The 12,062-nt window shown below is 46.3% G+C and overlaps 1 protein-coding gene across 4 annotated transcripts in view; it reads left to right on the plus strand.

Annotated features, from left to right (window-relative positions):
* LOC149339385 (ubiquitin carboxyl-terminal hydrolase 25-like) overlaps positions 1-12,062 on the plus strand; it is a 94,772-nt gene that overhangs the window by 44,879 nt on the left and 37,831 nt on the right. For all 4 annotated transcript variants that reach the window (XM_089548152.1, XM_089548153.1, XM_089548151.1 and 1 more), the window contains 5 exons: positions 496-638; positions 2,129-2,205; positions 2,462-2,610; positions 5,246-5,373; positions 8,987-9,082. In XM_089548152.1, coding sequence (XP_089404278.1) covers positions 496-638; positions 2,129-2,205; positions 2,462-2,610; positions 5,246-5,373; positions 8,987-9,082 — 593 coding nt within the window. The remainder of the gene's footprint in view (positions 1-495; positions 639-2,128; positions 2,206-2,461; positions 2,611-5,245; positions 5,374-8,986; positions 9,083-12,062) is intronic.

The raw sequence follows: 12,062 nt of genomic DNA on the forward strand, positions 1-12,062 counted from the left end.
AACAAGAACAGAGAAGAAAGGAAAAGGACAAGCGCTACTAACAACTGAAAGTTTATTTGAAAAAAACACAGATTATATGCACACAACTGACAACCCAAAGCGCCTGCTCTTCCCGCAAAAAGCCCGCAAAAGAAAGTTACGAATCTAGATACAAAATTTCACACTCATGTAAGTTTACAGATGGTGTGCTAACATCTGTACACCATTGAAGATGTACCAACTAGCTCAAACCACGATTTTGCTGGTCTGGTTGTACCCCAACGCGGGCCCTGTCGGGAGCTTGTTGGAATTAAAGAGCATCAGACACCATAAACCCACGTAGGCTTTGGCCAGGACCATTCCAGCAGCCTGATTTATCTGGTTTTCTGAATTAACGGTGGTCGGTTTAATGAAGTTTGCAGTTACTAGCACCAGGTAGTGCCGGCAACTAGGTCTCGTGTGGCAGATGCCTCTGCCCCCACACACACTCCTAACGGTGCCCATTGGAATCTGCAGGGTCCCAGCCACCAGCAGCAGCTGCAGCAGCCACAGCCACAACACCAGGCTCAGCAGCAGCAAGATGTGTCCGAATTCACACACAAGCTACTCGAGTGGCTGGAGGATGCCTTCCAGCTGGCACACTGCAGCAACCCGGGCTCGTAAGTAGGGAGCACTTGAGGGGGGGAACACAGCTTTCGGCACAAACTTCATGTTCTTTTGGATTTCAATAACATTTTTTTTTTGCAGGTTAGTAATGCTTTCGAAACTTAATGCGTGCAATTTCAGCATTATATTTAAAAACTTAATTCTACAGTTTTTTTATTTCTTACACCTTGTGGAAAGCCTGCAGGCTCAACAAAACGTGGTCAAAGACTGGTTCAACATTCGCTGGATTTCTTAATGTATGCCTAAGTAGAACGTGTTGTCGGGCTAGTTGGTTCAATACTTCAGACATGGCAGTTGCGCGAAACACACACACACATATATAAAGATGTGTGTGTGTGTTTCGCGCAGCTGCCATGTCTGAAGTATTGAACCAACTAGCCCGACAACACGTTCTACTTAATCATATTTCTTCTTCAGCGGGCCCATCTTTATATATGTGTGTGTGTGTTCCGCGCAACTGCCATGTCTGAAGTAATGTATGCCGGGTGTCATGACATTCTTCGTTTTTTTTTTCCCAGCGCACATTTTTAGTAGTCATTATTTATGATGTAATTGCTGTAGACATGTATAGACTACAAACAAAATATCGTGCCAAGAATTTATTGTTCATTAAACTCAGAAACTAAGAATGTCACTTCATATGTGTATTTTGTACTGTCATGTACAAAATACAAAGTCATGTATTTTGTACAGTGTAATAATTTGTAATCAGCTTTTAGAACATAACAGTGTTTGTTCCTACGCATTTTTTGTTTTTTTCTAGCTACTGTTGTACATATTTATTGCTCCCCCCTGACACCATGCCTCCCTGGAGGCCTGTAAGGTATCTGTAAATAATATATAAAAAATAATAATAATAAATGCAGTGACATTCTTACACCTCACCTTGCATCCCCTAGCCCGATGACGTGGGCAAAAGAGCCAGCCTTCAAGCTCGCTCCGTCTACCCACTGACATCATCAGGGTAGGGGATACGCGGGGAGGCGGGTCGCCCTAATCGGTTGCGAGCTGCTGCAAGCAGCAATTTTAAAAAAATTTATAAATTATAGGGTCCGTGCAGAGCGTTCAAATTTGACTCCAATACACGCAGAGTCCACCCCTAGAGGTGGTCGAATCTCAGTGGAAGCGAAATTATAGAGTCCCGTGTACTCTGCAATGGCGGTGCACCTTAAAGAACCCCAGGTGGTCAAAATTTCTGGAGCCCTTCACTATGGCGTCCCTCATAGCCTGAGTCGCTTTGGGGCGTTAAAGCCCCATAAACATAAACCGAACCAGAGCTGTTACACTAGAATATGCCCATCGAAATTCATTCAGTGTCCCTTTAATGCCAGAAGTGCACTGCAGTGCTGATAAAGATGTTATTAAATTTTCTTTTCGATATCCACAAAATGACAAATGTTCTGTTGTCGTACTACTCTTTCATGAAGAAACCTGTCAAATTTCTTGCTCTCTTATACTAGTTGTTGAACTCTTGTTTTTGCAGTATACCTCGCGTGGAGCAATCAAACCCAATGTTGGAACTTTTTTATGGTAGCTTCCGATGTGAGGGAGACAATGACGGTAAGCGTGTGTTTCATATTCTTGTTGTAGTTGATGCTGTGGTGTGTAATGGTAATAGCGTAGTGTTACTAGAGTTACACAAAAAAGCTGCATTAAAATTGTGGTCGAGGTGCTTTACTGGAGCCTAACTCTGTGACTGCCGAGCCTTGCTTTGCATAAGCATAGCGCAAGAGGTGCTTTGGGAAAGAATTCCTTCGTACATTGCTAGAATTTGAGGAGTGCCTACATTGTGTGGTCTGTTTTGTGCATACTACAGGTAGGCATTTCTCGTATGAGGAAGCGTTTGGGCAGTACCCACTCCAGGTGAACGGATTCTGTGATATCCACGAGAGCTTGGAGGCTGCTACCACTAACTTGGAACCGGAGAGCTCGTCAACGTCGGGCACTCAGCGGTCGAACCAAGAGGTGAGCCCTGAGCAGGGTTTGGTTTCCAGTTGGGCTATTTTACACTGGACGCATCCACTGGCACCTTGTGCGGTCAGTATGGCCAGATGGAACCCGGCTGAAAGCGGTGGCTGGGTGCAAGGTTGCCTTAGATTGCATCTTGCGGTTAAGAATGCCTGTAACCATGTAATGCTTTGCCGCGGGTGGCTTAGGAAACTTGGACATGTCATATTTGATGTCATTGCTTTCATGTCAGAGCTTTTACGTTTGCGCTGCTCTATGATTTGGCCATCTTGCTAGTTTCTGCTGCATGGGAAAACAGCCTGATGTAATGATTTCAAACTTTTCTCTTGCATGGCTTCGAAAGGTCTTGGTGTAAATATTTGGTCTCTTTGTTATGGCTGTTACATAAAATGTTTTAGTGCTATTGCTCTCGTGCATAAAGTATCAAGATTTTAGCGGAGCTTAGCTCCTAGCTCAATGGCATGTTTGGCTTTTTTCAAGCATTAATGCATTGTAAACAGCTTGCAGAGTGAAGTGAGTATCGGGAAAGTGCCGAAATCATTAATGCCAGTAAGGCTGTAACTTTGCCATGGGGTGTATGTACAGTTGAGCCCACTTATAACAGGCCCACTTATAATGAACAATTGCTTTGTACAAACAGAGATGATGCGACCGTCACAGTTTGCGTTAGGGCTATGTGCCGAACCTCAGTTAGAACGGACTTCGGCGTGCAAAAAATTCGGTTACAGCGAACACGCAGGGGCTAGGAACTTGCACTCCGAGGCACACTGCACAGTCCTTATCACTCCTTATCACGGCCCTACTCAAACATCAATACTGCTTTGCTTCTCTCATGAAAATGAAGAAAAAAAAAAGACAATTCTGCTGCTGGTGCTTTCACGTGCTCAACTATGGGAATTGCCCGCTTCGGGAAACAGCCTCATAGCAGACGAGAAGCAGTACTCTCGTGAGTTGTCTGTGGTACTTCTCTTCCCCTTCAAACGTGGGACTTTGCAACTCTTTTTATGCCGGGTCATAAAATGATGTTTATCGTGCCTGAACAGAACTAGCGGAAGAGACGCGATCTCGGCATACGCTGGACCACATTCATCAGTTGCACCAGGTATTGCCTGTGCCACATGCATTGATCACCGATTAGAAGCCTTCAGATTAGGCATTGAACGCTAAAAGAGCTTGAGTGCATACTTCAGATCTGCATGCTTGTACGCTCCCTACCAAGAGCAATGGCGGTTGCACCCCGAGGATATCAACACCGCGTATGAGCTTCCCAAAAAGGCCTTTCTCTTGCACTGCATCCGTGCTGTGCTCACTAAGTTTCTCTATGGTTTATTTGGCCCAAAAGTTGACTCTAAAGCTTGGGAAGTGTGTAATGTTACATGGGCACAAATCCGGCTGGTGCTGCCGCCACTTCACTCGCATGCAGTGTTGGCTTGATCTTCTGTGAAAGGCTGTCAGCATCAGTTAGCACTCCTCGAAGATGGTGTCCTTACAACACCTAAGCACCGTTGATCGAGAAATGACCACATTTGTGGGTACAAATTTCGCATCTGGTTGATATGTGCCCCATACTGAAAAGCGGCCTTTCGTCGCATGACTTCTGCAGAACAAGTCTGAGCTGACTGCAAGTGCCGCAGCCACTCTTATGCGCGTGAAATCCGCGAATAAAGTGCAACAGGGCGATCACGAGAGGAAGCTAGCACGAGGCACATATATGGAGATGGGTACCTCTTTCGGATGCCTGACGTGGGGTGGTGCTGGGCACGTAGTGCGTACACCTAGGAGCTGCTCATAGCTGCTCGCTTAAAAGTAATTGCTGCAGTTGAATTTCGATGGAGGCGAAATTCTAGAGGCTCGTGTACTGTGCGATGTCAGTGCACGTTAAAGAACCCCAGGTGGTCGAAATTTCCGGAGCCCTCCACTACGGCGTCTCTCATAGAGGCCAGAGTCACTTTGGGACATTAAACGCCCGTAAACCATAAACCAATCAAATAAAATAACTATTCACTTTGTATTCAGTTCTAACTGAAAATTCACTATTCACATATGCCTATGCACGAGACCTAAACTCATAGTGCCGATTGTTCCACTGATCGCGACGCACAGTCCCAAGCTTCTTCAACGAAAGCTTCTCACGAACCGACGACTCGTGTGCACAGTGTAAATAGTTCACCATGAAAGTCCGCTATGCAGTTGTCACCCATGTTATGACCAGCCTACTTACTGCTAACATCCAGATATAACGAACCAATGGCACATGCCCCGCTGCGGTGGCTCAGTGGTTACGGCGCTCGGCTGCTGACCCAAAAGACGCGGGTTCGATCCCGGCCGCGGCGGCTGAATTTCGATGAAGGCGAAATTCTAGAGGCCCGTGTGCTGTGCGATGTCAGTGCACGTTGAAGAACCCCAGGTGGTCGAAATTTCCGGAGCCCTCCACTACGGCGTCCCTCATAGCCTGAGTTGCTTTGGGACGTTAAACCCCAATAAACCAAACCAATGGCAAATGACGGTCATGTTCGTTATTAGTGGACTCTACTTTATATGTGGCTTTTCATCAATCATGTAAGAAGCTTTTGTGAGAAACTGCATGCCAAGAGCACGAATCTTATAGGAAAGTGCTTTTTCCTTCTTGCAGACGTGGTTTACAAAGCTTCCTCCAGTCCTGGTATTCGAACTATCCCGGTTTCGCTTCAATCAGAACCTCAACAAGCCAGAGAAAATTCATCATCGCCTAGACTTCCCGGAGCTTCTTTACATGGACAGGTATGGCCACCTTGAATTAGAAACTTGTGATCAAGACTCCTTGCTGTTTCATGTGCTGTTCTTCTGGCTTCATATTTTGTTTGCGTCAATCCTGTTTTACAGAACCAAAGGCATGCTGCAGTAAAAGCTCGTTAATTTGAACTTCATTAATTCGAATTTTTTGCGTAATTCGAACTCTGCGACAGTCCAACCAAGCTCCTTTGAAGTCTTGCGTATAAAGCAGCTTGTCAGTTCGAACTCAGATTCGTCCCGCCACCAGCAATTCGAACTATGCGCTGCCATGCCCAGAGTGGCTGAAGCATGTGCATCTAGCCGAAGGTGTTGCCACGGTAGCTGCGTGACCTCAGAGACTTTCCATTTATGGCTTGTGCGTGATGACGGTGATCTCAAAGGCCTCATTCAGTAGCTTGCTGTACTGGCTTTTGTGGTTAGGCACTGGATGACACCACAGGTGCCAAAACTCAGTTACCGTATTTTCCGGTGTATAAGACGCGGCTTTTTTTCGAAAATTTTGCTGGTGCGTCCTATACAAGGGTGCGTCTTATATGCGAATTTTTCATCTTTTTTTGCGCGTTCATCGATTACTCCAGTTCATGCTCAAGCTTTTTTCACCTAAAAAATATCACTACCAATAACGCGGTTGTAACACGGTTAATACTTCAATACCGGGACCGCCGTGCGCGACATTCTAGGTGATCTATATTATGAAACGGCGGGGATGACGACTTCCGGGATCACAAACGCGCGGCTGTTTCGGAAGCCCCAAGCAAAAGTAATGAGAAGCGCCAAAAGATGGTGACAATCGCGCTTCTCGCCATTGTCAAGACAAGCCGGCGTTCTTTTTTAGTCACCCTTTGCAACTTTTTTTTGCTCCGTGTAGGTAGTGCATGTTTCAGCCGAGTTGCTTCCAGAAATGGGTGAACCTTTTGATAGCGCATCTGAAGATGAAGACTTCGAAGGTTTCAAGTAGAATAAAATGTTATGGACATATGGGGAGCTGTATCGTTTTTCCGTTCTTTTTTGCTAGAACGTGGACGAGTATGGCATGAGTGTTGCCTTTTTCGATCACTTAGCGTTGCTTAAGAATTGCTCACAGGTACGGTGCATTTCGCGATAGTCGCGCAAGCGTATTTAATTAAGCCTCACTGGCCTAACTGGGTAAACTGGGGTGCGTCTTATACACGGGTGCGTCTTATATACGAACTTTTCCAGTGACAGCTTGCATATATGGCAAGTGCGTCTTATACAAGGGTGCGTCTTATACACCGGAAAATACGGTAATCAGGTGCATCGCAGCAACACTGGCACCAGAGAACGAAACGGATAGAAGTTTTTTGCAGATGTTCGCTGTGCGTTTGCTGCAGGACCACGCCAGACTTTTTTTTTTTTTTTCACGAAGAAGACAAATGTTTAAGAATGCGAGGCTGGATAGTAGTCAAATCTTGCATCGCCAAAAATCATGAAATACCAAAAATGCATGCTGTCATCTTTGTTAGAAAGAACAGGGTGACCAAAGTAGCGGCGCTTAATGGCTCGTGACTCGGGGTCACGAGGCTGGAGAATCGAGCAGGGAGCTATGTCCAGCCATCCTGCAACTTACGCATTTTGACCGGAACAGCCGCGCAGACTGTAATTTCCAAGTCATTGGGAGTTGTGCAGCCGTTTTACGCAGCTCGATTATCAAGGCTTGCAACCTCGATTTTTCCCAAGCGACAAACTGCCAAATGAATCAGCGATGCCTTGGAAGTGAACAGAGACTCATTCTAAGGTGGCTTCTCATTGCTGGTACATAATGTCAAGTCTGACAACTCCTTTCAAGCTGGACTACCGTATTTACTCGCATAATAGGCGCACTTTTTTGCCAGAAAATCCGGCTCAAAGTTCGGGGTGCGCCTATTACGCGGGGTAAAATTTCCGGAAATTTTTCGACTCGCAAAATTGAACACACCGCGTAAACGCACTCGTGTACGGGCCGCACCCCGTTTTCGCGAAGAAAATGTAAAAAAAAAAAGATCCGTGTAAGGGCCACACCGAAACTTTCCGCGACACACGCGGGAATAGCCTTCGGAATGCACGCGCCGAGGCCTCCGCGATCGGCTCTGGCTGCGCGCAACGGGCGCTTGATCGCGGAGGCCACACACGTGCACAGGAGCTTTCAGACCCCGCCCACGGAGGGCGCCCAAGGCCAAGCTCATCATCATCATCATCATCATCATCATCGTTTTCCTCCGCCGCGAGCTTTCGCTATCTATATCGCCATCAGCATCTCCAGCTCGTTTTTTTTTGTTGTTGTTGTTGCTGTCAAGTGCTGGGATTTGCGGTAGTGCGATAGTTATCGTGGTTTATGGCTTTGCCACGGAGCGTTGCTGTTTTAGCTCGACGGGCAAGCACCTTAACAGCTACACGGCTGGGAGTTTGCTCTCGAACACGGCAAGCATGCGGCAGGTCGGAAAATACGACGTGGCCGAGAAGTGCGGCAGTTGCGACTGCGGCGTCCCGTGTGTTCGTCCTTTTTCCTTGGTTTTTTAGCGCTCAACAATTCCTTCAAGTATGTTTAAATTTTCGTACGCGACTCCAAGCGCCGAGGTTTTCGTGGGCCTAAGTCGGGAACGTTTCCGGCTGGAGATGAAGCTTTCCAAACAGACGTTTAAAGTGAGCATCCCTGAAAACTGCGTGCGGCTGTTCTACGCGATGTCGTTGTACGTGCTGTGGGTCCGCAGCAGCTGCGACGGCAGCAGCACTAGTAGGGACTAGTAGTCAGTTCAGCAAAAACTTTGTTAAAATAAAGATTGGGAAGCGGGGGGTGGCGAGGCGTCGGCTTGCAATCGTGTAAATACAGTATTGATCACAGTGCAGAGTTCGGGGTGCGCCTATTATGCGCGGAAATAAAAAAATCTGATTTTTCGCGCCCTAACTAGGGGTGCGCCTATTATGCGAGTGTGCCTATTACGCGAGTAAATACGGTATTCGGGAAAGCTACCCACAGTTAGTGAAACATTCTTGCTATCATGGCTGTAGATACTGTCTACCTGCTTCTTGGTCAAAGAAAACCGCAACTGGTTACGTGCCCTTCGCGACTCATGCCGCCTTCCGCTGTGCACTAAATGCTGTCCACTGCTGCCTCTTCGGTTTGAAGGTGATGTGGAGACTTTCCATTCTGGCTTTTAAACAGATCAGTTGTTGATTGTTTGCTTCCTGATCGCAGTGTACCATCTACGTATTTTGTTCACTTTTGTTAATTCGAACATTTGTTTATTCGAACTGTATTGGTGTCCCTGTGTTGTTCGAATTAATGAGCTGTTAATGTACTGGGTCATTCAGTTGGTGTTCTTGTTGCAGAAGTGTGCATGATCGTTGAAGAAGTGATAGAAAAGGATAAAGCATTAGTGCTGGCTAACCACCAGGTTATTAGCACTTCTAGTGTGCATTCTGCTTCCTTCCCTAGTCTGAGCATGCACTGCTGTTGCCAAATAAAAAAAAACTGGATTTCGCAGGAGAGGTGCCATTTAAAAAAAAAAAAAGTAATAAGGCTTGCCGGGTGTTTTTTGTTTTAGAACAAATAGAATATGTTGTTGCTTGATGCTTAGTGTTGGTTACTTCTTTTCCCATGCAGGTATATGGAGTACAACAAAAACATCACTCGCAGCAAGCGAGAAGAGGTCCGCCGTCTCAAACAAGAGCGGGAGAGACTGAAGAAGAAGCTTGACAAGTAATGACATGTCTGTAATGTGTTTGCTCCGGCACCCAGGTTGAAAACATTCTCGAATGCTAGCCTTCTGTACTTTAATTATTTGTTTGCGATGAAATTTTCGGTGCAGTGCTTAGCTATGTCTGAGAGCATTTTTTTACGTCCCCTTGCTTCCTCTTGTGTTCCCTGTTGAGCATGGTATGCCTAGTCTGCTGAAATGCTTGGGCATCGTCGCCTCCAGTTACATTTCAAAAGTGGCATTGGTACGTTCATCTGTGTTCAGACAAGCAGCAATGAAACAGACAGTTTTGGAAGGAATGTGTGAGAGACTGCCATTCTTTAGTAAGTCAGTGGATTCAGTGATTGTGTGCCCGCCGTGGTGGCTCAGCGGTTATGGTGCTTGGCTGCTGACCCGAAAGACGCGGGTTCGATCCCGGCCGCGGCGGTCGAATTTCTTTGGAGGAGAAATTCTAGAGGCCCGTGTACTGTGCGATGTCAGTGCACGTTAAAGAACCCCAGGTGGTCGAAATTTCCGGAGCCCTCCACTACGGCGTCTCTCATAGCCTTAGTCGCTTTGGGACGTTAAACCCCATAAAACCAAACCAATCAGTGATTGTGTGCATCCTGCCTGGGTATAAATTGCTTTCACCATGTCCGACTGCACTGTTTCAGCCGGTAAACATGCACTGGAAATCGTTATCCTGAAAATCATAGCATAAGGGTAGTGCTATGGTTTTGAATAAACTTCATTTGATCTGAATTATGCATATCTTTGCAGGCAGGTAGTCAACAGTGCCATTACAGTTGAACTTGGATATAACTAAATTTAAAAAAGTCCGGTATCTCTCATCGCATGCAGGTTTTTGTCACATCCAGGTTTCATTACATGCAGTTTTCGTACACAGACGTGATAGGGCAGAACGGAAACCAAAATAAAGAGTAAATGTAGGTAGAATCACCTTGTAAATGCTTACAGAAAGCCCGTTTACGCGAAGTCATAAACACAGAGAAACGTTTACCACCTCCGTCACGGCTTACAACGCTGCTAGGAGTTGGGTGGGGAGGGTTGGGGAGATGGGGGCAGTATGGCCGGGCTGCTGTCCTATTATTTTTTGCTGCTTTTGATCATGGACTGCTGTAGTGCCACGTGGTACAACGTTCCAAAAGCGAAAGCAGCAGAGATGTGCCGATGGCGCCGGAAAACGGCGCGTTGTGTCAACTGCGGTCGCTCGTTGTGATCATAGACGTTCCTCTTATGTTAGTTTGTGCTTTATCGTCATGAAGCTTTTCTGCCAGCTTTCTAACTCGGCACAAGCTAACAGATAATTGGCGTAGTGACTTCATTATATTGATGTGAACTGTAGTAACACCTTCGTTACATGGAGGTCTCAAGTACACACACCTTAATGGAGGTGGCCTTGGGGAATTGAAAAACTTCGTAATACAGTCGAACCTCGTTATAACGAACACGGATACAGCGAATTATCGGATATAACGAAGTGAAAGAAAAGTTTGGTTAGACAGGCTTTATTTCTATGGGAGTTCTATCTGTATAACGAAACGAAAAATTCAAAATTCGACACTATATCGGTTATAACGAAGCAGTTTTGTATTCACAGCGCTCAAAATGCGCAAACAAGGAGGAAAAAATTTCAAAACACGCTGAATTTTGATCTTTTGAATCGCCCGCACCTAAGATGTGTTTGAATCACCCGCGCTTCCGCACGCCACGCCATCTAGGGAGAGCGAATGAATCTTGCATCAACAGCTGCGTAGCATGTGACTGACACGTGATCGAACCAACGCCCGTGCTCCCCGGCCACCCCGCCGGCACGATAGCCGACTCGCGCGCTATCTCCGCGCTATCTCTATGATCTCTGCAGTCCATTCTGTAGACGCCGTCGCGGAACGCGTCGTAACAGCAGTTTCGCTTGAAACGAAGATAAAGATCTTCAGGGCGGTTGACAGCGGGCGTAAGGAAAAGTCATTGCCGTGGACTTCGGTGTCGCGCCTAGCACTCTATCAACCATCTTGAGCGCAAGGCAGAAGGTTGCAAACGTCCTCTCTGCAGGCGTTGTGAAGAATGACAGCAAGAGTGTAAGGCTTTGTCACCACCAGGGTGTTGAAGATGCTTTGTTTGCATGGTTCAAGGCCGTTATAGCGCATAACCTGCCTGTGTCTGGTGCCGTCCTTCGAAGGGAGGCGAGAAGTCTGACTTGCGTCTGAGGCCACAATGACTTTTATGCAAGCAGTGGCTGGCTGCAGCGATTTAATGACTGCCGTCGGATTGTTTGCCACGTCTTGTCTGGTGGCTGTGGCGCCCGAACTGACCGACCAAGAAATTGTTGATCAGGTGGTTTCTACAGATGATGCTACAAACAGCAATGCATGTGAAGATGGCGAAGTTGAGGGGGTACCTTGGAAACCTACCTGTGGCCAAATCAGCTGACATCGGGAAAGCACTGCTCTGTGTTGATTTCGTCGAAAAATTTAACCTGTCAAATAGTGTGAAGTGCCGCCAAACGAAGATTACGTCGTTTTTTAAATAAATTAGTTTTTGCACCTGGCCAGCATCCCGACTTGTGAGTTCGCTCTTGCTTTCCAGTACGAAATGCAAGGCGAGGTTTGACATGCTTATACCATGCGTTAAATTAAAAAATAGTGCATTTTTTCCACCCTGTGCTATCCATCCTAAAGTGCCTTTACTTGGGTTTATTAACAGACCTTTTCTGCTGGAATTTGAGTGCATGCTTTTATAACGAATATCGGATATAACGAACGAATTTCCGCGCAAAATGCGACTTCGTTATAACGAGGTTGGACTGTATCGAGGAATTTGCTATATGGAGGTTGGCGACATCCAAGTTTAACTTATGTAGCTTATGAAGCCTTCACTGCATCACATGGGGTCAATACATCCAGCCAAAAGAGACCAGCTAGAACTTTTTAAAACACATTTGGAACAGCAAATTTGAACCCATTTAAAACCAATCAGTTCCAC

The sequence above is a fragment of the Amblyomma mixtum genome, chromosome 6, assembly GCF_055824585.1.
Source record: "Amblyomma mixtum isolate Tamu chromosome 6, ASM5582458v1, whole genome shotgun sequence".
In the NCBI taxonomy this organism is placed as follows: Eukaryota; Metazoa; Arthropoda; class Arachnida; order Ixodida; family Ixodidae; genus Amblyomma; species Amblyomma mixtum.